The 27103-nt window shown below is 39.3% G+C and overlaps 2 protein-coding genes across 7 annotated transcripts; both read right to left on the bottom strand.

Annotated features, from left to right (window-relative positions):
- Positions 1-169: 169 nt before the first annotated feature.
- Positions 170-18637, bottom strand: fbxl4 (F-box and leucine-rich repeat protein 4). 3 transcript variants are annotated; one of them, XM_086079444.1, is made up of 9 exons: positions 18298-18637; positions 16843-17475; positions 14570-14897; positions 10613-10857; positions 10187-10400; positions 7721-7792; positions 5874-5998; positions 5563-5750; positions 170-2925 (listed from the first exon to the last, which is right to left on the bottom strand). In XM_086079444.1, the coding sequence occupies exons 2-9, from the start codon at positions 17337-17339 to the stop codon at positions 2762-2764; spliced, it is 1833 nt and encodes a 610-aa protein (XP_085935570.1). In that variant the 5' UTR covers positions 17340-17475; positions 18298-18637; the 3' UTR covers positions 170-2761. The 3 variants fall into 3 exon arrangements, with proteins under 3 accessions (XP_085935570.1, XP_085935571.1, XP_085935572.1); XM_086079445.1 differs by lacking the exon at positions 18298-18637 and adding an exon at positions 18131-18284; XM_086079446.1 differs by lacking the exon at positions 7721-7792.
- A 114-nt stretch (positions 18638-18751) lies between these two features.
- On the bottom strand, positions 18752-22847 carry LOC147171907 (uncharacterized). Of its 4 annotated transcripts, none has more exons than XM_086078887.1 (6): positions 22783-22847; positions 22063-22134; positions 21857-21975; positions 21693-21741; positions 20178-20272; positions 18752-20094 (listed from the first exon to the last, which is right to left on the bottom strand). In XM_086078887.1, the coding sequence occupies exons 3-6, from the start codon at positions 21901-21903 to the stop codon at positions 19410-19412; spliced, it is 876 nt and encodes a 291-aa protein (XP_085935013.1). In that variant the 5' UTR covers positions 21904-21975; positions 22063-22134; positions 22783-22847; the 3' UTR covers positions 18752-19409. The 4 variants fall into 4 exon arrangements, with proteins under 4 accessions (XP_085935013.1, XP_085935011.1, XP_085935010.1 ...); XM_086078885.1 differs by having other exon boundaries at positions 22209-22839; XM_086078884.1 differs by having other exon boundaries at positions 22545-22839.
- Between the last annotated feature and the right edge of the window lie 4256 nt (positions 22848-27103).

The raw sequence follows: 27103 nt of genomic DNA, 5'->3' as shown, positions 1-27103 counted from the left end.
CTCATTTATTTAGTCAACATCGTGCTGATGAGCTGATTATATGAATCGGGTGTATTTTGTTACTATTACAAGCAATTGAATAGCCATGTGTAATGTTATTTTTGCAGTTTTATATGTTTGTGTGTGTTTCAGTATGAGTATGAATGAAAAAGTAGTAATATACCAACTATTCAAGTTTCTTCATTTATTGGCCAGTCAAACAAACTGAACACAAAATGTTCCTTTAACACTGGGTGATATTCAGCAATTTTCATTCATGCAAGTCTGTGATTTGAAGAAAAAAAATATATAAATTTGGTGTTGACTGGATGGTGTCATTGTACAACTTATAAAAAAAAAAATTGTTTTCAGTATTTTTCAGCCGAAATGTTTAACATATTTGCAGTAACACTACTAGATGATTTAAATGTTTTCGTCAACATAGTTCTTTTCAAAATTAGGCATTGTGTCCCCCAAATTCACTTTTAAAATAATTTTGAAAACATATATACAGTGGACATAAAAAGTCTACACACCCCATGCCGTGTTTTTGTGGTAACAAAAAGATTCATCATTACAAAACCTCTTCCTCCATTAATGTGACCTGTTTTTACAACTCAATTGAGGTGGTGTGGGGGGGGGGGGGGGGGGTGGCAAAACAAGCAAAAATAAACAACTGAGATCATGTGCTTGTGCAAGTGTGCCATAAGTGGCTTTGTTCAGAACCGTCTAATTACATTCAAACTAGGGAAGCAACTATTTTAACAATCGTTAATCTGTATTTTGGTGACGCATCAGTTTCAATAAAAAAAAAAGAAAAAAAAGAAAGAAAGTTTTTACTGTTTTAATTTCAATTCCTTTTTAAAAAAAAAAACAGGACAGTAATTCAAATTGACAGTGCAGAATATGCACAAACTAAGTATGTTTCAGATACAGGTTTGGTCTTTAAAAAAAAAAACTTTTTCAAAGTAAAATATATCAATAACAATAATCTGCTTTCATGGAAGATTAGAGAAATAAATTAAATGTATTTATTTATTTAAAATCTTGAGGAATTGGACAATTGTAGATTAAACAAGGTCTCTAAACAATTATTCGATTATCAAAAATAATTCTCGATTACTTTGGTTATTATCGATCTCAAGTGTTGATAATGGTTTGCTCTCGTTGATGATGCATATGCACAAACGTGACGTTTTGGGGGTTTCCCGAAAAGTACTGATTGTGGAGATGCCAAGATTCCGCCCGTCGTCAGTGATATATCTGGGTTATGAAGTAGAGTGGCAAAACGGAGGGAAGCCTTATCTCACAAAAAAAACAACAACAACCAAAAACATTCAAGTCAAGGTGGAGGGAATAGTGGAAATGCTCTAACCTCGGAAGCGTTCAGCTAACCGGACGACTCACTTCCGGTGCAATAAACATCGGAGACCTGGAAAATTGCACTTTTTAATTTTTTTTTATTATTTTATTTTTTACATATGATTGCTACGAGACTTGACATATCCGCGTTTATATTTTGAAAACGGGGTTCCCAACGCTGTCCGGTGCTTTTCAAAATAAACGCAGCTATGCGTTGAATGATCACATCAGCTAACTATAATTTTCCAGGTCTACGTTTACTGACGAGGCTGAGTCAAGTCAGGTCATCTTTATTTCTATATGAGTGAAGCGCCGGCGTTGTCAGATCAGTATACCCGTATGTAAACTGTAGCCTCAGCCGAAACTCAACCTATCAACCAACCTGTTCTTACTGCACGTGACCTGTTTCCTACTGCGCATGCACACAAGTGCAAGGTATGCTACTCTGACAGGTATGCTGTTTTGTCGAGACACCGAAGCGAGTCATTCTGTTTAAAGCTGAACGCTTCTGGGGTTATTGGATAACCTCTATTATGAACAGTTCCAAATACCAGTCACTTTTAGCAAAAAACTTCTGGCTCTTGCTATAAAGCTGAGGCTGGCTAGGAACTTTATTTTCCAGCATGACAATAACCCACACATCAATCAACAAAAGAACAGCTTCACCAGAAGATTAAGGTTCAGGAGTGGCCCAGCAAGAGTCCAGACCTGAATCTGTTCTGAATTGAGATGAATTATTTTTTTTCCTATTGAATTTAAAGGTTATGTAACAATAAAGGTGGAAAACATTTTGAAATGACCAATGCTTTTCTCATTCTGTCCCATCACAAAACCTGGCATGTGAACAGCCCTGACTGTTTTTATATCCACCGCAATAGCATGTATGCTTCCTGATAGTTGAAACAAAGTGGTTGGATGTTGCATGTCCATGATGCCCACACATGACAACACGAGTCTAATGGTCAATCTGAGAAGGCACTGATCGAGGTGACCATTAAGTCCTGCAGTTGTTCTCCGAGAAGTCTGTAACAAAGATCGAGTTTCACAATGATTCGTCTTATTTTCTTTTGCCTTGAGTGATGTTCTAGTGAACATCATTTTCTAAGTGAAAGGCATACAGCCATGTGTTGTTGGCCAAGTCATAAGTGCTGTTTCATATTCCGGAGACGCAATTGCTTCACTGTGTCCAAAAATGATTGGGTTTCCCATTTAAGAGCCCTCTGGCTGGGAGTTTGAGGTTGTTTATTTGTTCTTTCCGTTCCATTCCCATCCAAAAATCTTCATCCCCAGTTTGACCGCCTTATTTACTGACCGCTAATAGAAGATCTTGTGATACTGAAGCGTCTCTCCATCTTCTGCTGTGCATCACTTTGCCTCCTCTGGCTTCCTCAATCCAATGCGAAATGAGAGCTCGCTGCGGTCAGTGTGTGAAACTCCGCTTGATGGCTACACTGGGAAATTGGCTGGACAGCTCTTGAGCTAACCGCGTGTCTATCTGGGAGCAGAAGGAAACATCCAGAAGGAGCAGCCGTGGACACGACTGGAGGAGTTTCTTCAATGAGGCAGCACTCACAAGCCGTGTACCTGGCATGAAGTCAATAAAGTTGTAATGTTACATGATGTTATTACAACAGATATGGGTGCTTCTCAGAAAGGATGGTCCGGGAGTGTGACCCGAGAGGCCAACAATAAACCAAGGTGAAAATTATATGGGCTTTAAACCAAACCTTCTCGTAGCCATTTGTTCGCAAGAGATTGTTAAATGTCATGGTACTCCATTTAATGGTTAAAAAGATTCCTCTTTTAAGTTAAAATAAATATGTATATATACACAGTAATTTCCGGACTATAAGGTGCACCTGACTATAAGCCGCGCTAGATACATTTGGGGAATACCCGAGTTTGTTACACATATAAGCCGCACCCGACTGTAAGCCGCAGGTGTTTTAATGTTCCCGCAACTTTTTTTCCCATGAGGGCGCAAATTGTCTTGCTCTGTCTCTCCTACGGTATTTGGGCTCACATGCTTTGTTTTGCTCTGCCTGATTCACACTCTACTTATTTTTAAGGGAAGTGTCAAAAATGCGTCACAACTTGTGTCTGTTGCTCTGTCAGTCGTCTGAGCTTTTTTTATGCATAATTGTGATTTCCTACTGTGTGCCTGTTTATTGAATGCACCTTGAGTCCACTGCAGGAATTATTGCTGCTTTTTCGCGAAAAACATTTGCTCGTTAAAAAAAAGTTTCTAAAACTGAAAATTGAAAACCACACGTGTGTTCATGTGTTTATTGAAAACATGCATAAGCAATGCCAATGCTGTCACGTGGCTTCCACTCTGCTTGCGTGCTCCCGTGGAGCCTTAATTAGCACGTCATACTTCTCAACGAGGAGTGTATGGCCAGTGAGGGCTACACTTAATAAGCTTTAATAAGCTTAATTAGCGCTGCATGCTTCTCAACTAGGAGTGCACATCCAGCGAGCGTTTCAGTGCTGAATCCATCTTCCTGGCTCTCTCGCGCACACGCTGAAAGAGGCGTGTCGCTTACTTAAGGCGTTTTCCACATATCGGTAGACAGGCGGCCATGCGTGTATGTGTACCTGCCTTTAAAACAGAGTTGGCGGGCTGTCGCGGAATTATTTTTTTATGTACCGGTACTAAGAAAAAAATTATACCGAGCCGTTTTTTACGCCAAAACATTGAAGTACGGTATCCTGTGCAACACTTATAATATATATATATATAAATGTATTTTTTTACACAAACAACCAGCCACGGCTTACCTAATAATGTTTACAAGTTGAGCAGTGACTGGTTGTTACCCGAGCTCCCAACATGTGTAATGTCATTTCGACAGCAAGTGGCAAAATGTGTTTTTAAAGGCGTTAATTGTACATGAAAAATAATGACAGTATAAAATTCATGATAGACAAAATATTAACTTTTTACTAGGGCTGCACGATATTGGAAAATCATGCGATATAGTTGCTGAATATAGTGATATCGATATTTAACATGTGCCTGACGATTTTTATTATCTAATGAAAGAATTACATTTTCCATGCAGCAAAATAAGCAAACTCAATATATTCTTAGTTATCTAATTGTAATTACCTGTCGATAACGTTCAACTATTGGATGGCGTTTCATATTTTAGTTAGCAGCTGACTGGTCAAATTCAGATAAAAGCGTAAAATTCTATATGAAACTTATTGCATGTCTGTGCGATATGCATATTGCATGGGCCAATACCGCGATATTGATATTTTTTCGATATATTGTGCAGCCCTACTTTTTACTGCTGATAGCAACATTTGTAAAAATCTCTTTAATCTGAATATTTATGCATAAATATATATAATTATTAGGGATGCACGATAATGCTATTTTCAACCGATACCGATAAACCAATAATTTAGGAAGTGCCGATGTCGATAACCGATAAGTCAGCCGATAATTGTTTCCAAAATGAACTTGTACAAATACATTGAAACATTGTGTAAAGAACCATACAAATGCAACACAGAAAAGAAGCCATGTCGCCATGATGCATCTTCTGTGAACACAAGGTCGTGCGCATTATGACGTCACAAATATGCAACACCACCATAGGAGAGGGGAGTGGTTGAGTTGGACACAACTTGAGTCACAACCACAATAGATGGACTAACGTGGCATATGTCTATTATTATCAGCAGATTTCTTTATTATCTAGTTTATCTGTATGACGTCAAATTGGTCGATAATTGCCGATAATTATCGGCCACCGATATTATCGTGCATCCCTAATAAATATATGCAATTATATGCATATCTACAAAAAAGCTCTACAGTATCTAAAACTAATTTATTAGTAGTAGTGGGAGTCCCAAAGTAACCGTGGTGGGTTACAGTATTTGCCAATTGTACCCCACCACCACCGATTAATAGTATTAGACAAAATGTCATTTTTACAAAATATGCCTCGGGCCGCTGAAAAATGGATCGCGGGCCACAATTGGCCCCGAGCCATAGTTTGGTCCCCACTGGGCTAGACCACACTTCCTGAGAATCACCCATTTGCTCAAGGGATGTTGCCATAGCATTGACTCATCAAGCGATTATTGTGCAGTATTTCATTCACTTATCATACTAATAAGAAGAACGCAATAACTTATCACTTACTCTATTTTTTTAATGAATGACTTATGTTACATAACACAGTTAACAGGGAAATCATTTACCCAGTATGTCCAGATGTTGTAACAAGGGGCAGCAGGAGGCCAACTCCTCAATGTCCGAATCACGGACCGTGCGGTTGGCAGTGAGAAAGAGCTTGCGTAATCGCGGTAAGCTGCGAGCAAGATGATGGAAGCATCCGGTGCTGCTCTGCAGTGTGGGACACCAGCCCAAGTCCAGTTCCTCCAACGTCCTGCACAGCCACACATCAAACGATAAACAGTTGTGCAACTGATTGGACTCCAAATATCATAACTCAACACAAGCGAGGTCAGCTTTGAAGTGTTGCCGGCAGTCAGAGCTGAATTGGGCTCACCTGCAGCCAGAGACAAGCTCGTTCAGGCCACGATCCGTCAGGTTTCTGCAGCGCCACAGGTCCAGTGAACAGAGTGAGCGGCAGCGAGCGGCCAGCATACTGGCCACAACATCATAGTCTTCAATCTGGACAGAATCACTTTGAGTCAGGGTACAATCAACAGCATGTGCAGTGCAATTATTAACCTCAAACGGACTCTGATTAAGCCCAAAAGTTGCCTTGCCCAAAAAATCCGATGATTAAAAAATATGTTTTTTACATTTTTACTTTACTTTAGTTAAGGTTTATAGCAAAAAAAAAAAAAAAACGAACAATCCACAAAGTGTATCACAAACATTAACAAGAAATAATTTTGAAGGCGTTTGACTGGACATCCACAGTACATGTCATCAGCTAGTGCACAAACAAAATGGCAAAGAAGTGGTAACAACAAGAACTGGGCGTCCCTTTGGAACTGACAAAGTGAAATGAAAACAAAACTGGTCAATGAGGCTGCCAAGAAGCCAGCAGCATCGTTAAAAGAACGGCAGGAATATTTGGCAACTAAATTTGGGCACTAAATGGAATGACAATGTCTTGGACTCATATATGTCTTGGGGCTCAAGATGGAAGACTCATCCTCCAGAGAGAAAAAAATTAATCTTTTGAAGACTTTTAAAAAGTATGCCTTATAAGTTAATAAGACAAAGGTTACATTTTTGTGATCATTTTAAACAGGGTATTGAACACGAAAACAACCCTGGCCTGCACCCACCAAATTTACACCATGCACCACAAAGCATTATTGGTGGCAGCAAAATGCCAGCAAACTGAACATGAAGAGTAATTCATTTCACTTTTGGGCATTTGGGCCAGACAGAACCCACCACTGAATCCAAATAAAATGAATTTAAAAAACAAAACAAATCCGTGGCCATTCAAACTTAGGTGCCATTTTGATTTAAATACATAAACAAAAACATACATAAATACAATAAAATGCTGCTTCAACTAAGTACAACATTGATTTACAGATGATGGTATTTTTTATTTTTTGTTTCAGTCATACATTTCTGCAGTTCTTTTTTTTTAACCCTATAGATGCACAGGTGGTGATCCCCTTGCAATCTCATATAAAAAAAAAACAATATTACAATGAAATATCCCAGGTAAGTAAAAAATATGAATGGCAGGATATCATAACAGTATCTTTAAGACATTTTTGCAGATTTTTATTTTTTGTATTATTACCCCAAACTTCCAAAAGTGGATGAAAAATAGCTCACATTCATTCCCAATGGGACTGGATGGGAACTTTACATTTTGTCTAACACACAAACTGAAGTGTCACCTCTACAACTCCACCAGGTTTCTTTATTCAATGGCAACTAAACCAAAATGCAGACCAAAATGTAAATGCAAATGATTATTATCATACGGGTAATTTTTGGCCCGCTTATGTAAAAGTGTAAGGTCCATCTAAGGGTAAACAAATGTTTTTATGTGTTTGTTTGCTGAAAATCATAAACAAGATCAACAAAATTCATTCCCACATCCTTTTCCTCACAATCCTGTTCATCCTGATCTGGGTCACAGGTGAGCTGGAGGCTATCCCAGTGGATTTAGGGCAAAATGTCGTCAGTCAAGTTTGCAGGGCCAATACATTTCTTTTGATATGTACTCTTGTCTTTCTGTCCATCTGTCTGTCTAAAAAGGTGCATTAAGATGATAGTTCCTTTCCATCAAACATCAGTTATGATCTCATGTTATGGAAGCCATGATAAGGCACTTGCTGTCACGAACTGCACAACTAATAAAGGCTTATTCTTTCTAATCTTTGTTGGTGTTTATGTTGTGTTTATTCTCACCCTGACACAGCTCCCGAGGTTGAGATGTTTCAACTCGATGCAGAAAGTCAAGATGCTAAGAATAGCTGTTTGCTACAGAGACAACAAGAAGAAAGACGAGAGGAATGTAAGAGTTTTATATCAACTGTGCACACCCAGAAGATGCGGTTCTATTTGGAGAAATCCTCCAGACACAATTTCATACAAATACAGTAACTTACAATTCTGACTGGCTTGAAACTCATTATTTTTGAACACATAAAAAAAAAAACACTTTAGAGTAAAGTGCAAAAAGATGATAAATGGAGGTCAGTCAATAGTGCACCATCTGTATGTGAGGAAATGTTTCGTTTTTTATACGCTGGCACATTTGTCAGCAGTGAAACCGTGTCAGTGTACGTAGGCATGCACAACTCTGCCTTTGGCATCTCCTCTTCGGCAAGCGAGACATTTATGTATTGAGTGACAAGATCATGACAGCCTGACAACAAACGCGCTGCTCATTCTGTCTGTCTGTCTCGCTGTAAACAAGCAGCAGGAAACTCCATCCATCCATTGCAGAAACTCAACTTGTGTCTACGACGTTTCAGTATGAAAACATGACAAAGAGCTGAAACCACTCAAATCTGACACCAGAGTTTCAGACAACCCTCAACATGAGCACTGTTCTATGTCATCGAGTCCGCCTGTGATCAGAGTTAATTGTCTGCTTATTTTAAAATCAATACTGCCTACTCCGAGACGTGTGCCATCAAATAAACTCACATTAAAAGCACACACATTAAGGCAGTGTGTACCGTATGGTGTCTTTTAATGCAGCCATCCATTGTCGGAACCTCTTATCCGACACTGTTGAGATTTTTCAGAGGAGGCTCAAGGCACACCTTTTTAGTTTGGCTTTTAAATGATCTCTATTACCCTTTTATTTATTTATCTAACTGTTTCCTTAGTTTTTAGCTCAATTTGTCATATTGACTTTGAGCTCTGCTTTTATTTTGTTTCAGCTTTTTTTTTTTTCTGTTGTATTGTAGCTTTTAGCTCCAGTGTTTCCTCATGGGAGGACCTCCACACTGGGAGGGGTTTAGAGCTGTCAAAATTAATCGATGATTAAATTAATAGTCAACTATTTTAATAATCAAGTAATCGTTTATAGCCATTTTAAATTTTAAATTTGGTCTGATTTCAGCATATCAACAGTAATTGTTCACGGATTTCTGTAGTCCTGCATGAAAGAAGACTGGTTATCTTCTGTATTTCATCAAAATAAGACATTTGCAAACATCTGTTTCCACTTTGGAAAACAATGACCGAACCGGTAACATAGTAACATCATTAATCGCCCCTTAAAAAAAATAAAAATAATCACTATATAAATACAAAGTACGAAATAAACACCAATGAACAGTTAATGAACAGTAATCAGAGGGAAAAAAATGCTTTTGTAATACTTTTTAACTCATTCACTCCCAGCCATCTTCACTGAAGCAACCCCCTTTGCTCCCGGCTGTTTTACTGGATTTTGACTGATTTTGCAAGGCCCACAGAATATTGTGTTCTATTGCTATAAAAACATGGAACCTACCAAAAGAAAGATTGAGTCTCTTTTTTCATCAGAATTTAAAAAAATATTTGTATCAGTTTTCATTTTGCAGAAATTAGCATTAGAATATAGCTAAGTTTTATCATTATTCACAAACCTGTTTAAAACATTGTGGAAAAGAGCCTTTTTGCAACATGGCCCTGGTTGATCTATTATACTCTGCTGCCACCTGCTGGCCATTTTTTGTAATTAACTACTATTTTTTTCAAGCGTTCTCTGCAGTTCAGAGGCTGCATCAGAGCCTTTTGTATGCTCTAGCATTTTAAAAAACAACAACATAAAAACGTATAAATGCGTCTTTGGGACACTTAAAACATTTAAAATAGAACGTATGTGTGCGTTTTGGGGAGCAAATAAATTAATGTAAAATTAAAATTAATCCAATTGTTCAATTTATATTGAATATTAAATAATCGATAGATCAATCGATTCTAAAAATATTCGATAGTGACAGCAGTAGAGGGGAGGCTGGCCTACTTGTGGGTGTGGTAGGGGTGTCATCCTGGACGCTCCTTAGGCCCTGCACAAGTGTACTGAATATCAATATATAATAAATACACACCCATACAACAAAGACTTACAGTTTACAGTTATTAACAAAATGGTAGAAAGAAGGATGTTGTGGTTTCAGTTATCTGCCACAAGTCTATTGGTCCACATTTTGTCCACATTCAGTTCCGTTACCCGCTTTCCATTTTGTACTTTTGATCTGAGCCTAAAGTGAATTATGAAAAAGTGGCCATTTTTTCCATTTTTGAGCTGGTTGAATAAAACGCATGAAATACAAGGTCATAGGCCACAACATGCTAAAAAGACAAAATATGGACTGTATAATAAGTCCTGAAGATCACACTGCTACGTTATATGCATGTGCTGACCCCGCCTACCTCAATCTTGGTACGATAAAGCACCAGTCTGCGAAGGCGTGTAAGTTTGGAAATGTGTGTGAAGGCCTGTGGGTGGAGGCGGTCGCAGGAGGCCAGGTTGAGCTCCTGCAGCCCTGGACAAGTCTGGGCAAGGACCTCCAAACAGGCCTCATTCAGGAAGTGGCAGCAAGACAGCTCCAGACATACCAGACTGAGCCCACAGACCTTCATGAAACTGTGGAAGAGGAGAAATGAGGACAAATGTAACAAACATGCACAGCTGTGATATTACCAACTGCTTAATTTTATTCAAGATTAAGAATTACCGCACATATTAAAAGTTCAATTTCATTTAAAAAGGTAGTTTTACTTGTCTGCTTTCTTTCTAAACTTTTGTAGTTCTTCAAGGCCACTTTTATCCTTGAGAACTCCTGCTGACAGTCTGACCTGCTAAAGCTATTGAGGGTGAGAGCGCCTCGGTTGCCGGTCCAAGAAAGGTTGAGCCTCTGGAGGCGTGTGCAGCGGCTCTGCAGGTGTCCCAAGGAGGTGTCACTCAGCCTGGCCCAGTAGGGCTGCAAACTCAGCTGGGTGTACTGCAGCGGGTCACAACAGTGCTGGTGCAGCATCTTACAACTCTGGGCCAGACGGCACAGGTCTGGCAAGGTCAGGTGGCTGAGTATCAGTTGGATGAGCTATGGAGGGGAGGATCAGTGAAGAGGAAAACACGTATGAGAGGGCAACAAAACACAAATAAACAAAGATGAACACAGTGGTAATTTGGGATTAAGAGCGTAAGGGAACAATGCCTCACCAGAAAATGGTGATTTACCTTAGTTGTACAATAATACATTCATGCTTTATGGAGAATGACAAAGTCAGAATCTTGACAAGAAAAGTATGTGTATTTTGTCAAGATAAAAAGTCATATTAAAGTCAAACTTGAACAAGCGACGAAAGTCACATTTTAGCAGGTGAACTTAAAAAAAAATGTCATCTCATAATATTACTCATTTTATTCTTAAAACCCACACATTTAGTCCTTAAATAAATAAATAAATACGGCTCCAGTAGGGAAAAAGAGCAAGGTGGTGAGAGGGAAAAGATTGACACATGCAACAATCTTGTCATTCCAATTATACATCAAGTTCGTCTGAGAAACTCTATACACTGCAAATCCTGAGGCAAAGGCTAGTACATTCCAATGACCGGATGTGGTAACTCTTCAGGTCATGTCTAGCTGTCTACCTGCACCTTGGACAGAAGGTGCGCTTTTTTGAGGACAAAAATTGACAGAGAACACAGATGGTTTGAAAGAAGAGTGAGAGAAACCATATACGTGAAGGTGAAAAGAACATCCATAAACAGAGGAAGTGGCTTACAACAACACCCATCCTCCACATACGATGCTGTGCTTTCAAACATTCCCAAGAAACTCAATGATTTGGCCTCCGGCAAGCAACAAAGACACAGTTCCAGTCCTCCATAGCGTAGCGGTAGCTTCCTACCATTTTTTTTTTAACTGAATGGAATATTATTGAGGGCGTTTCCACCCAACAACTTATTGACCTCTCTGCCAGGTATGCTAATTATTAGGGGTGTGCCCAAAAAAATCGATTCTCATAAAAATCGCGTTTCTCATTTAGTACGATTTTAAATGTCCCAAAATCAATTTTATTTAAATTATTTTATACTGTCTTGCCTTTGTGTGTGCCTTTATTGGGAGCGCTGTTCATGTTGTACCCGATTTGGCCACTTAGGGGCAGTGTGGTTCCACGCAGTCTGATACACTGTTAAGTGTTAAGCCACATTAGAGAGTAGAAGGAAAAAGTCATGATCAAGTTATTCCAATAAAAGTTGTTTTTTTGCAGCGTGGAGCCGTTCTTTTGAGTGATAAAAGTGCCGCGAGTAGCGCGCTAATTAGCATTAGCGAGTCAGACTGGAGTAGATAATTACGATTCTTTGCACATCTATAAATTGAAGCAAAAGTCATTGTCAATCAAATAATTTTGAATCAAAAATCATTCTTAACCGAAAATCGATTCTGAATCGAATAGCAGACCCAAAAATCGGAATCGAATCGTGAGACTTTCAAAGATTCCCACCCCTACTAATTATGGTTGTTTGCATCCCAAAAGAATGACACAATTTCTGGTGGTGGGACATGCCTCTAAGTTGGAGCATAAAAAGTTAGGTTTTCAACACCAACTCAGGCTGGTCTGTCCTAACCAAACCTTGTTGCATGAATTAATGAACAATCGACGACCCCTCCACCAAATTAGTCTGTTAAATCGAAGTTTTCCTTTTCGAAAATCATCAAAACTAATTTATTGGAAATTATTTTGCAGACCACTAAGTTACAGCTCAGGGACCCCGGAGGTCCGGAAATCTCAGAGAACCATTACTATTGGGCAGGTTTCATTAAATCCTGAATTCTGCTTGGCAACAAATTGTTACAAAACCTAGAGCAGAGGTGGGCAATATCGGTCCTCGAGGGCCGGAGTCCTGCAGGTTTTGGAAGTTTCGCACTTCCAACACAAGCTGATTCCAATCAACATGATCGTTATCAGGCTTATGCAGAGCTTGCTGATGAGCTGATCATAGATCAGCTGTGTTGGAGAAGGGCAACATGTAAAACCTGCAGGACTTCGGCCCTCGATGACCTAGAGATTCATCAGCAAAAATATTCCCATGAGTTTTGCTAACCTTGCTTGTTTCAGCTGATATTTGTTAGTAGTAAAATTATATAATGGCTGTGTTGAGAAATTTTATCACTGAAATAATAAAAAAAATTCCATTACTGTCACGGTATTAAAGGTTATGTATCGTGGTATTTTAAGCCCTTCCACAGTTAACTATAGGCATGTAATGATTAAATCTTACCTTTGACACCATGGCAATGACATTTTTTAGGAAATATTAGGTATTTTGACGGCGGAAGTAAAATGCCCGGTTCAGTAAAACCCCGCCTCTCCCCGTGTGGCTGCCGTGCTTCTCTCGTCTTAATCAGACTGCGCGCACCGCCCACAAAACTGCGTTCAAGCACTCCTCTGAGTGGCCACGCATGACCGGCCAGCCCTTGTACAACCGCGTCTTCTTTAAACATGAATATTGGATGGATGTTCAATTCTTCAATAAATATTTGAATTAAAATGGCTCCTTTGACACAAGAAATCGCAGTGGAGGAGGAGGGGAGGGGAGAAAAAAAACCCTGAGTGGGTCGCGAATGTGGGACCTTCTGCTTATAGGGTGAGCATGCTAGCCACTAACACCATTTGTTCAGTTTGGTTCAACAGCGCAAAATTTTTACTTGTTGTTCGCGCAAATGGTGCCACGGAACCTTTCTGGGAATTTAAGACTTGTCATTGCATTTTGGCATTGCAAATGTGAAGGATAATTGATTGCTTTGAATTCATTTGGACAAAATGTTTATTGATAAAGGCTACTTTTATCACTATCCTGCGAGCATGGAGGTCTTAGAGAAAGTGGGCCTGTGTTTAGTCCGCATAGGAGGTGCGGGGGTGGGTTCGCAGCTGGTGACATCGTCGAGTAAACAACCGCTCGTTTTCTCGGGTTGGGAGAGGCTGGTAGCCTGGACATCCAGACCCACTCGCGGTCAACCACCCTATCAGTCGCATTTCTGAGGCGGGGCAAACCTGAGCTAACAGACAGTGAAATTAACCAATGAGCGAAGAGTGGACGTTACGTCAGAGAAGTGACTCGGAAGTCTTTTATTTTTTATATTTTTGCAGGGACGGAGTAAAAATCCAATGTGGCTACTAGCCGAAGAGAGACAGTAGTGAATGACTTATGTCATTGTTGTGGTAAGAACTTGAAGATTCATCAGTAAGCTCTACAATGGTGAAACGACGTCACGCAAATAAACAAATTTGATTGGTTGGTGTGCTTTCGGCCGTTGCCGAATCGCTGTCAATAGACGCCTGTCTAAACCCATTTTTTTTCTCAAGAAAGTGGGTGTGGCTTGCCAGGCCAAGAGGCTGGTGCTTGGAGAGCAGAATGACCTAGAATTTCTCATAGCAGGGCGAATGGAGGAAGTGATGCTAAAGACATATACTGAAGTGTTTGAAGCAATCAGCGAGTCGCAAGTTTTGTTGAAAAGTCTCAAACGAGGCATTGAATTTATTTTAAAATTATCAGATGGCAGTGGCACGTTATCAGCATTTGTTTGGCTAAGTATTGCTAACACTATAGCCAAGTATTCGACAATTTCCCATTGTTGAGAGCTCATCTTGGTTACTTCATTCAAGTTGTGTGTTATTATTCATGTCCTCATTTTCCTCTCGCAAATATTATTTAGCAATGGCCATATAGTCAGGATTTAGTTTCAGTCATCAAAAAACAATAAAATGAAGGGAAACTCTTCCTTCATTAGAGTTCATCATTCACCTCATAGGGTAGTTTGTCAAAGTAGCCGTTGCCTGTCCTGCAGTCTGCACCCGGTCTGAATGGACCGCCCAGATCGGAAAGGTCCTCCTCGCTGTCACTCAGGTCAATGATGTCGATGACAGGCATTTTGTAGAGCGCGAGCATGGGCCTCTCCGTCACGCCGCGCAGGATGACGGCATCCAGCTCAGTATAATAATCCAGAAGAGAGCTGTTGACCTCCAGACGGAGCAAGTTGGTGGGAAAACTGATGTGCTTGATGTTTGGTGAAAACTGGCGAGCCTGAGGTGCCAGCACCTTTGTGGGCTCCCCTGACCACAACACCTCCCACCTGCATGAGAGAAATTGGACAGGATGAATGTCCAATCCACTATGAAATCATTTTGATGACCTTGACTTAGTTGTCAGTGTCGGAAGCCTATATATTTTTCTTCCCTAAAATATCCGCATGGCATTTGATCCGCATGTTATTTATGTGGGTCAGGAGTTTGAAACTATTATATCTTTTATCATGTACGGTGTTAAAATTCTGCTGTAGGGAACGATATAACTCATCGAGATTTTATCTGAAATTTGCCTTACATTGTTCATCTTAAATTGCCGCTTTAACATTTCCATGCCACGTGCAGAAACAGCCAATGAACTCTGGTGATGGACGACATAATTCCTCATCTAATATTATACTGCGGGGGGATCACACACTCCTCAGCCTCCCTGATAAGAACTTTCAAGGTTTATGAAGAGGAGAATCCATCAGGAAGTCGAACACTTGCAATGAGAATTTAGAGTTGGCGGAAGAGCAATGCACAAGTGCTACACCGTGAGCAGGGTCCTGGAGGGTGCATGGGAGTTTGACCCAAACAGCCAACATGTACTTAGTGAAGGCATTCAGATAAAACCTTCTACTGGCCATCAAGAGATGACTGCTGTTGGATTCCTGATTCAAATGTTCACGATCATGATCCATATTTCTTTCCACTGTTTAACTAGCCTGTGCTGGGCAAGGAGAACATGACAGTAAACACTGGAGTTTCCATAAAACTTGGGAGGGTTGGAAATTTCTAGTAGTGTTTTGTTTGTAATTGACATTTCACTCTCATGAGTTCATCAGTTTGGACACTGTGTATATAAATGTATGGCAGGATACACTAAATGGATAGTTTGACATTTTTGAAGAAATGGGTATCCAGTGTGTCGACATCTACTCGTATATCGATTTGAGTGAAAGGGAAAACCCCTTCAGTTTTTCTATATGTCATCTAGAGCTAATTTTGTGTGTGTGTGTGTGTGTCGTTGAGGTTGGGTGGGTCCCTTATTGTGAAATCTAAGGTCAAAATATGGGCCAAAAATATGACAAAAGTAAAAAAATTATAAAAGTAACAGCTTTATTTTACATTTATGATTTTTTTTTGTGGGGTGGCACATTGATCCTAAGAGGTAATATTATTGTTCATTTATTTTTGTAAATTCTCACATTTAAAATGCTTTGTCACAATGTATTTAGGAATGTGTTTAAAGGGTCATTTTCTCTAAGCACTTATTTCACATTGTAAAGTAAAGGAGAAAATTTAAAAAAGATAATTCTTTAAATGGAAGATGATACCATTGATATTGGGGGAACTATTTGAAATGTCCCTTTTTGGTTCACTTCAAAGATGAATAAAAACAATCACCGAAAGAAGAAAATAAGTTAAAAAAATTCAACTCAAAACTTTTCTTTTTACTTGAAAGTAGTGGTGGAAAGGGGGGCTCAATTAGAATTGGAAACCGGATTTTTGTCAAAACAAACAAACAAAGAAAGACAGACTGGCAGAAATCACCTAGCCTTATACAACAACCTCATGGAATACAGTATTTGCCACTTGTACAGTACTGTATTTCAAGTTGGCAGTCCATGGTGGGCACAATACAAACTATTTGTTAAGAGAGCTAAAATTAAGTTGCCTGAAAACAAATATCAGGTTCATGTCACTTCCTCGACATTAAAGGATCTTTGTGCAGTTTGTCACTTTTTTACTCATGACTGTCACCTCTGGCCCAAAGAGTAACTGCAGCATCTGTGTCAGGCACATTCATGGTGCGCGTGTGAGTACGTGCACTATCTTTAAGTGACAGCCACAGTTGACAAAAGAAGACATGATATGGGCGCATGTAAGCATTTAAGAATTCTCATACGCATAGAGCATTCAAGCATAACAACATGTAATTTATACATGTTCAATTACAAATTCCCATTGTGTCTGTTCATAGTTTTCAAAATCAGATGGTTGTCTCACCTGATATCCGTGGGTGGATTTTGGGAAAAGGGGTTATGTGAGCAGGCCAGAATCTGGACAATGGCCCCAGGGTAATAAGTCTCAAGCACCTCTACAGCTGTAGGGTAAACAGGCTCTTCAAAGCCCAGCTCAATATAATCCTGGCTGTAGAAACCGTTAGGGGTGCGCCGGAAACGTGGTGGCGCGCTGGCACATTGTTCCCACCATGTTCCATAAGTTCTGAACACCGCAGTCTGTGTAAAGTCCCCAGAGCTGGGGTAGACATTAGGTACACCGGCCAGGTTCCACATGGTGTAGGACATACTATTCTCACTGCCATAATGAGAGCTGAAGTCCAAAACTTCCTTGGTGTACTGCTCCACCTCCACACTGACAGGCAATATCGCCCGTTGGCCAGACTCCACTGCTCGTCGACTGGTCAGTGCCTCACCACGAGTCCCGCTCCTGGAGCGTCGCCGCAGACAGATATAGTAAAACATGCTCAACAGAGTTAACATAGGGACCTCTAGGCTGTTGGAGGCAGTGGGGAAGAATGGAGACGAGATGAAGGAAGAACCTGCACCAACTAGAAGCACAATTGCTCTAGGGTGATTTGTAAAAAGTGCAGGTTAGAGGCCTGGCCGCATGCATGACCTGTAGGTTAGAGACAAACATTCATGAGTGAGAAGTGGCAACACAGAATATTTCCTGCCTGGATCAATGGAATACACATTTCTGAATCGTTTTTGGTTGTTTGTTTGGGCCTAGTCACGTGTCAAATAGAAACGTACTCTTTATGTTATATTTATTTATGGTGTATATATAGAAGCTAATTACCTCTATTGTTATGTTCCAGTTGTACAGTAGCAATAACAACATGTAAACAACTTTTAGCTCGTTTAATTTTACATTAACGTCGATTGATTGTACGTAAACTGTAAAATATTGCATAATACAACCTGAACCAAATTAAAAGTACTTAAATTTTTTTCCTTTTATTTTTTTTGTTACCAAACTGAGACTAAGGTGCAATGAAAATTATATCAAAAAGATACACTATTACAAGTGATTACAATAAGTTTGGTATTTGGTTTGGCATGCAAACAAGCATCGTTATCCATAGCAGCTGTCTCGACAGATACAATCAATGTGCACCAAACGAGAATTCATAGCAATTATCACGTAAAACTTATAAAAATGTTTCGGTACATTATCATCTAAATGTGTTCGCGTTTCAGTGTAAAGTTGTGTTAAACAACTGATGATAGTTTAAGTGTTAGCTAGCTAGCGTACAGTCTCCTTAGCTCACCTTTCAAAACATTAGCAGTTAGTCAACAACCAGACAGAACGGAACACACATTGGGAAAAGTGCTGCTGAATGTACATGATGTACACACTCATATAACAGAGGGGAGACATAATTCCGTTTCCATTCTCAAAATACATCAACAGCTCGAGACGCAATCTGGACGTTACCTTGTGATGCCTTCCATAACGTGGGACACTGCATACACCCTAAGCGCTCGTTATAACGACAACAGTATGGTGAGCAATGATCGTGGGACGTAAAAAAAAATCACTGAGAGTAGATAAATGACATATTTACGCAGACGCAGTGATAAAATATACCGTCTAAGAAAATGCGGGGGGCTGAATATTACTGCACTGCAAAAAAGAGGGAGCTATTAAAAAAATTGCAATAAGTAATCACACACATCACATATTTACATTCTTTAAAATTAGAAACGAAAATGAGTACAGTATCACGTATAACACGCAGCAAGCTAAATGGTATCGATGACAGCAGCGAGTTCAACAAAAGATCAACATCCGGTCGGTTGAAGAAAAGCATTCTGGGAGTAGTAGTTTTTTGTATATAGTTTAATTCTGTACAAACGTTGAACTCAATATTCATACAAGATACCAACATATTATCGCCAAATGATGTCTCCAGGGTAATACTGTATTACTATTAGTTAAGAAAATAATAAAACTTTTTTTTTCTTAAAAAGCAAAACTGTGTCTTTATACAAGTGAAATGAACACCATGTACATTAGAATAAGTACAAACAAAGTTGATTAACATCAAGCATATGCTAAAATAGCAACAACAAAAACTTAAAATATCCACATATTTACACTATGTACACTGAGTGCTATGTATTATAGTATTATACTGTACATTGCCAAATATATTTACATCAGGAAAGGCATATGGTGTCAAATCTGATTTATGTAAATCATGTATGTGACACTGTCATCTAAGAATGCATTTTCACAGTTTTTTCCCCCATTTTACTGTCCTTTGTGTAAGACACAAGATGAAGGATGTGGGCTTGAAGTCGACCTGGGAATTTGCATCTGAGGTAGAAGTCCAGTAGCCGTAACCGGAGTGTGAAGTTCAGCACCCAAGATCACCGCCAACGCTCCTTTTGTATTGAGGTAACAGGTGCGCTGACATCACCATGCATCAAATTATTTTAATGAAGCAAGCTGCAACTGTTGTGTGACACAGCAATGTCCTGCTTCGTGGAGTTGTGTCCCATAGGGCAAAGGCACCAATTATGCAGTGTGTAAATGTCAAATGTTTATGATCTTAGTCTGTGCTCTCTGACAAATAGTGTTTTCATCCAGTTTGAAATCCTCACTGTCATTTTACAAGTAGTCACATCCTGGCTACAGTTTTCTTTGCTTGAAGGAAGTATTTGAGCTGGCACTAAATCAACAGCTTCTTCACTGACCAATGAGTCTTTTTCTTTGGTTGGCTCCTCCATCAGGTTGTCATCATCTGGCAATGAGGTTTTCTCCGAAGACAGCTCCGGAGATGGTGAAGATGGGAGGGATACAAAAAGAGCAGAGAGTGCAACAATTTCTTCAACTGCGACATCTGTGATGGTCTTTAAGAACTCTGGTTGAAAGCTGTGAATGCTCTCTACCAGGTCGTGCGCAGTGAAAGCCTGTCTCACTTTTTCCTGGATCGACAGGACCACATTGTCTCTTATGGAATAGGAGAACTGGATTTGGATGGAGGACAGTGTCTGGGAGACACGGTCCAACACAGCCTGTGTCACTCCCACTGCCATTTTGCTAAGGTACCTGGACGGCATGGTAAAGGGGGTGGTTGGTGTTGGTGGAGGCAACCAAAAGGTCTGCAGGACTTTTGGAAGAACCTTTATCACCATCTCACGTGGGCTGAGTAGATCCGCATCGGTGGCCTTGTGCTGCTTCAAACTCTCAGCGAACTGCTTAGCTTTGCGGAGGATCATATTCTGTCTGGAGTTTATAATCATAAAAGCATATATTAGACATCACATATATTGTTCTTGAGCTGGTCATGTGCATGGAGGGAGACTCACTTTAACTGGGCAGGGATCATCTCAGGAGAATCAAGGAGCCTTCTGGCTTCAAACACAATGTCTCTCATCTTCATGCTGGTGTTTACCTCAAAAACCTGACATGCAAACAAGACGCAATGAGCATATTTGTAGGGTTTATGCAAGTTTGGATAATCAGCAGTTTTAAGTAAAGTCGTAAAGGAATAGAACAACCAACTGAAGAATATCAAAAATTATAGAACCGATTAATAGCAACCTAGCTATAATATAACAATTCCCTGTAATAATGCCTGAAAATGTAATAAGATTTGCACTTAACTCAATTTAAAAAAATGCAATAAAACCTAATGTGATATTTCAACAATAATGTAATAAAATATTCCTGCCTGACATCTTTGATTGTTTAACAATAAAACATGGACATAATATTACATAAATAAAAATGAACAGGCACATTTAGCTAGAACTCTTAGCACTCCCAGGAATCTTTGCGGCAAAGTGGTTCTAATCAAGTGGGAAAAGCTTTCTTTGATTAACTCTCTGCAGAGTTGGTTTAAGGGGATACTTGACTCATTGGGCCATTTTCAGCAGTAAAAGGTTAGTATAATTATATAATTTTTTGTACACAAGCAATGCCTTTAAAAACTATTTTTTCCACTTGCTGTCGACTGTAAATGACATCACCTGTGCTGAGGAAGTAGGCCACGACCAATCATGGCTCACCTGTTTTCTGGGTTTGGTCAAGAAACTGAGCTACGATTGGTCATTACCTACTTCCCTAGCACAGGTGATGTCATCTGCAGTCGACAGCAAGTGGAAATATTCGTTTTTAAATAATGAAGTTATCAAATTCATTTGGGACAAAATATTAACTTTTTACTGCTGAAAATGGCTCAATGAGTCAAGTACACTAAATAAATCAGCTCTGTCAAATAACTCAGAATCTGACCCCCATTTAAATCACATAGTATTAAAAATACACAGGGGGGTTGAAATCAACTCTGAAACAGTTAACACCAAAATGTCAACACTCCAATTTTTGCTGTGAATGTAGATAAGTCTTAAATTCTGAAAACACAAAATGCATTACTTTGGACTGAAAATGAACATATTTGACATTTTTCATTGAGGTGAGTGCGAATGTTTATTACATTTTCAGGCGTTAATATATTTTCAGGAAAAATCGTTACATTATAGGGTGTTACACACCTCCAGAGAAATCTTAAGAAGATAAAACCTGTTAACAATGACTTCTTTTAACTACCAGTATATACTGTATTTTTAATACACAAAATTTTGTAATGCAATTCATGTGTGTATGTTATGTACCTGTATGTATACATGCTTCTCCTGATTCCTTTGAACTTAATTTCATTAATTTAATTTTTTACCTCCCACAGGGACTGTAGATGGAAATTTGCTACAAAGCTATCATCTCGGACAGAGCAAGTTTAATGTTTTCTGTACATGTTTCCTGATGAATAAACAAACTAAACCATGTGTGACAAACAACCGAGTGCAAAAGTTTTGTCTTACCAGCTTGCACTCAGCCGCAAAGCAGTCTTCCAGTTCAAACTCCCAAAGCCTGCAGATGCCGGTACAAGATTGCCAAATATCAGAAAAATGCATTCAATATTCTTCAACAGAATCATGTTAGTATGAGTAGTGTTTAAGTGCCCTAGCTGGGAGTTTATACTAACTTTATTCGAAGTGAATTATTTGTCTCCTCCACCAGCAGGTCAGCCATTGCGTCAGCATTCACCTCAGATGGGATCAGGTTCTCCTGCTGAAGTCTAAAAAGTTCTGTCAACAGTCCAATCTAATGAAGAAAACAAGACTTTATACGTTTCTGCTCATCTTGCTTGGTTTTGTATTTTCGTGCAAGCTGTTATATAGCGGCTCTTACCTGTAGCTTATAAGAGATAGCATTCCAGCAGGTCTCAAATGAATGTTTATAAGCGGCATTGTCAAAAAACGTCTATAAAGGCAGCAAGATAACACTCATATTAGCACTTAAGTCATAGTTTCAAATGTACACTTTAACATACATACCGTAAGGGGTCTGTAGATGCCAATGCTACCCTCAATAAAATCCATGTTGTCGTGTATCTCATTTAGCACAAACTCAAATTTTTACTTACTGCGCCAAAAAATTAAAATCCACATGGCAGGTGCCCAAGCACGTCACTAATGACGTTGTTCGCTCTTTGATGTTGCTATGCAACCCATTCTTTATTTTTTCTAGTTGTTTACTTGTCACGCCCATGTTTGGTTTACCGTGAAACCGACATATTAAACAATCCATTCAACAATTAATGTCTGCTACCTTAATGCAATCATACAGTAAAAGGCCAGAATTGCAAATCAAAATGAGGATAAACGATACACCTTCAAACAAGACGCACGGAGCAATCCATCGTACTTCTCTTCTTGTATGACAACAATAAATGAGGACACGGGAATCAACAAGCGACACATTCTGCTGGCGTTACTGTCCTTGTAACTGAAGAGTAAACGACCACACTTTGACATAAAATAGCTATAAGGTAGTCTAAATATTTTTGTTATGGTTGATAATCAGCAACAACAAAAGAACTTTTATCATTAAACATCGCGAAAAAATTACCTGGCGTCTACTTTATTGGATTAGCTATAGCCTAGCTAGCTGCTACCGGGCGGGCAGTGATCTCTTCTTCTTACCTAGCAACATAAAGGACTGCATGTGATTGGATAACCTTCATAATAATAATAATAATAATAATTCGCCGTATACTGTACTGCACTCTATGGGTTCCTGTATGGTATTCTACGTGAAATATAATACCAATAAATAAAACCAATAATATAATCTACTCTCAAAATGCATTACTATGATATGGGCATGTTATGACAACATTATCATTGATGGTGAAAAAATAATGCAATGTTTTATTTAGAGGGCTCATCCAAAATTTATGAAGGACTGTATCAGTAATTATCATCCAAATATTGGATAGTAACCATAATTTTGTCAATTTACTAATAAAATCTTTACACTATGTGATTTCCAGGATTTATTCATGTCATTCTGTCTCTCACAGTTTAAGTATACCGATGAAAATAACAGACCTCTGTCATCATTTTAAGTGGGAGAACTCTGCACAAAAGTTGACTAAATACAAAATCATCTGATATACCGCAGCTTGCAAATGATATGCTTTCGCTTTTATTTGGGGAGGCTTTTGAATGTTTTGCATGATATGCACTGACTGGAAAGTGTTTCAATAGCCTTAGAGCTAACAAAAGTGAGATGATGTGAAATTGGAACTAGTGGGCATTTATGGTGATTGACGGGCAGGGCATCTGTCAGCTTCTCAATGCAGGCATCAGCGAGCAGCAGCCGTTCCACTACTGTCAACACTCTGTTCTGGTCCACTGTGTTATACTTACATAAGCACATGGTCGAGCACACTCTAATGCAAATGGGTACGGACTCGGACACACACATGAAGACAATGCACATGCACATTGAGACACTCACATGCTTTCTTATCCTTTTTCTTCCGATGTCAGTCACACAGCTATGCATCAAAGTGGTGATGTCCCTTTGCTGGGTACGGGCAGTCAAAAATCTGTCCAATAAGCTCATCTTCCTTTTATGGTACATAGAGACGAAAGCCTGGCTTCTGCCTGTACACCAAATGTGTTGTGTGCTAATTTAAGTGTTAAACAATAGCCAATACATTATACAGTTTATTATTATTGTAACAAACATATTATTTATTATCCATCCATCTATCCATCATTATTATTATTATTATCATTATCATCTATCTGTCCTCATTACACAGTAAATAAATATATAATAATAATAAATAAATGAATACCGGTACTTATTAGGAGTACATTTTACTCTAAATATACTCTAAGTCACTGGTTCTCAACTCCAGTCCTCGAGCACCCCTACCCAGCCTGTTTCTAATGTATCTCTCAGCCAACACAGCTGAGGATCGTTATCAGGCTTCATTAGTGTTAATTTCATCAACGAAAACTAAACAAAAATAATTTCGTTAACACACATTTTTCACCGGTCTAAAACTAGACATGCGAGGAAACAGCCAAGCAGCGAACTGGATATTGACATGATAATTGGATAGCGGGCGCATTGGTTTTGCACGCATAGTCAGAACAGTCAAATCCGATCTGAGTGTTTCGAGCTGATCAGACTGAGACGCATCCTGTCCAAATCGGATATGAAACTACCTCCCGCATGTGGTTTCAATCTGTCCCGCAAAAATCGGATTTCATGTGCTTTGTGACTGTTCAGACTACAAAAGAGCCACCCACATTCAATCTGGATGGGCTAAAAATCTGATTTGGGCTGCCAGTCTGAACAAGTTATGAAAATATCTGATTAAGTTTGAAAAGTGTCTTAGTGCCACTTTAAATCAAAGTTATGAGGCTAACAATTAGCCATTTAGAACATACAAGCTAGCTAGCCGCACAAGTAAACTTATAATGAGTTTGGTGGATGTTTTATTTTTAAATAATGACCGGTATTTTCTTCAGGTTATACCACATGGTGTTCAAATATGAACAATATACCAGTAGCTAAACGGGGGGGTGGGGGGTGGATTAACATAGTTGTGAGACAGTACAAACCTGATAGCTGCTCCCATGGGTTCTTGACTGTCTTGTGGATGATAAAATAAAATCTTCTGTCTTTAAATGTATTTCAAAACAAAAGTACCAAATTGATCATTTATTTATTTTTTCGCACCACGTGATAATTCATATTCATCATTCATCATCAAACAGACGGACAATCTTATCTGTCAATGACCATATACAGTAGCTAAGTGTAACCTTAATAAGAACTGCTGTTCATATTTTGAATGTAAAACGGACACAAATGCTACGGTGCGGTCGACAAAAACATTTGATTTCCACATAGGGTAACAATGTTTACAAGTTAATTTTCATATTAGTTATGAATGACAAATATAGGCTTGATTGGAAATACAAATGACCAAATATAGAGTCGTGTTGACTGATTACATTCATCATCTGGGCCGACGCGCATGGCATCTGACTTGTGATAACAAATATGCACAATTGCAAACTTCTCCACCGTTTCTGAGTTAATGACAGAATCTGCAAATATAATTAATGCTGCAAGAAAACACATCCAGAGATAGCAGAGAGCAGCTGTCATGCGCTATTGTTTTGCTGCACGCGTCCTCCAACTGAACTTCACCAGCCAACGCATTAATTGGTTTCACAGAATCGGGTGTGAGGAGGAGCCATGACCTTGATCTTTCTCCTGGATAAATGATTTTTTTGCTCCCCAACCTGCCATACATGCAAATATGCAACGTGTGTGAAAGTGTGTTGTGAGGGAAGTAAACAGATACCGATTGTCTCGTTTTCTTGTGTGTTTAGAGGCTGATTAGCTGCCTAATTAAATAGAATGCTCCCAAGTTCACAAGCAAACAGAGGAGACGTTGACCCCGTGATTTCTAAGGCACCATGGGGATCATCTGAACAAAGAGAATAAATGCGCACACTCTGATAGAGAACATACATTCAGAGACTTTGAACAAACACGCATCACCAGACCTTTATCTGAAAAACGTGTCCTGAATTCACTTTTTACCTTCCATGATGAATAGAGACATGAAGAAGTTGAGCAAAAGTACACGTCTGATCATAATTGTGTGACTTTACGTGACGGAACGGTGGAAAAGTGGACTTGATTAGCATGACAGTTCAGAGGTTTTGAGTATAGTGCCATGAAGGAGTATTTGCCATCAAATTAAATCAAGCATTTTCTCTTACTGGCAACGCGTCTTTCACATCATCGTTACATATTTTAGCACAATTGCTTTGATTCAGGCTACTAGAGGGGTTGTGGAATCCAGGTCCAGAAAGTAAAAACCTTGCCACAGATTGGCTTTAGCCACAGGCGCTTTCTACTCAACTGGCTGGTAAACGAGCTCCACCTGTTGAGTAGAGCCAAGCTATTTCAGGATTTTTACTTTTTGGACCTGGTTCTCCAACCCTGAATCCGAGAGGGTTTTCAAGTGTGACCTTTATAAAATCATGCGACAGCATTTCAAACACATTCAATTCCAGACTTTTACCAGTCCAATCCAAAACCTTCATTTTGTTTATTTTAATCCTTTCACAAATTGTTTTGCAGCGTCGTCCTGCTGCTTCTTTGCTAATGTTAAGTCAGTGGTGTCCAAACTCCGTCCTCGAGGGCCGGAGTCCTGCAGGTTTTGGATGTTTCTCTTTTTCAACACAGCTTAAGCTCATTAGCAAGCTCTGAATAAGCCTGCTAACGATCCTGTTGATTGGAACAGGTGCGTTGTAGCAGGGAAAAATCCAAAATCCTGCAGGACACCGGCCCCCTAGGACCGAGCTTGGACACCCATGTGTTAAGTCATAATCACTGACATTGAGGCGAAGGAGGCCATGCAGGTCTTTAAACGTTGTCCTGGGTTCCTTTGTGACCTCCAGGATGAGTCGTTGCTGTGCTCTTGAGGTAATTTTGTTGTCGGCCAACCACTCGTCGTGGGAAGGTTCACCACTTTTCCATGCTTTCTCCATTTGTCGATAATGGTTAAAGCTTTAGAAATGGTTTTGTAACATTTTCCAGACTACGTTACTTGGGTTATATCTTTCTTTGATATTAGCATTTTTTGGATTATCTGCCTCAGGTTTCCAAGAAAACAGCATGCAGGCAGCAGACTGACACAAATTCTGCATGTAGTAACAACTGACCATGCAGATGTACAGTATGACCGGGAAAAAATAATAATGTGCAGGCATCAACTGTGTGCCAACAAGAACTTTATTCGTCATAGAAGTTGCATGATATAACACGCATCAGTATCACGACACTTGTGTTTGTTATGACACAGATGGCAGTACAGGATCGTTCCATGCCAAATCACCCCCCTAAA

This window comes from Leptonotus elevatus, chromosome 6, assembly GCF_054856555.1.
Source record: "Leptonotus elevatus isolate MCC_2025b chromosome 6, RoL_Lele_1.0, whole genome shotgun sequence".
NCBI classification, from domain to species: domain Eukaryota; kingdom Metazoa; phylum Chordata; class Actinopteri; order Syngnathiformes; family Syngnathidae; genus Leptonotus; species Leptonotus elevatus.
This window is presented reverse-complemented; position numbering and strand designations above follow the sequence as displayed.

Bases quoted from the DNA above. Each gene is read 5' to 3' on its own strand.
- LOC147171907 (XM_086078884.1), bottom strand. From the start codon at position 22,688: ATGTCAAAGTGTGGTCGTTTACTCTTCAGTTACAAGGACAGTAACGCC. The intron at 21,976-22,062 runs GTAAGAGCCGCT...TTTCTTCATTAG, and splicing joins CTATCTCTTATAAGCTACAG to ATTGGACTGTTGACAGAACT. The intron at 20,273-21,692 runs GTAAGACAAAAC...TTTGCATGTCAG, and splicing joins TTGCGGCTGAGTGCAAGCTG to GTTTTTGAGGTAAACACCAG.
- fbxl4 (XM_086079444.1), bottom strand. From the start codon at position 17,339: ATGTTAACTCTGTTGAGCATGTTTTACTATATCTGTCTGCGGCGACGC. The intron at 10,401-10,612 runs GTCAGACTGTCA...CCTCTTCCACAG, and splicing joins ACCCTCAATAGCTTTAGCAG to TTTCATGAAGGTCTGTGGGC. The intron at 2,926-5,562 runs GTAAATGATTTC...ACTTCATGCCAG, and splicing joins ACAACATCTGGACATACTGG to GTACACGGCTTGTGAGTGCT.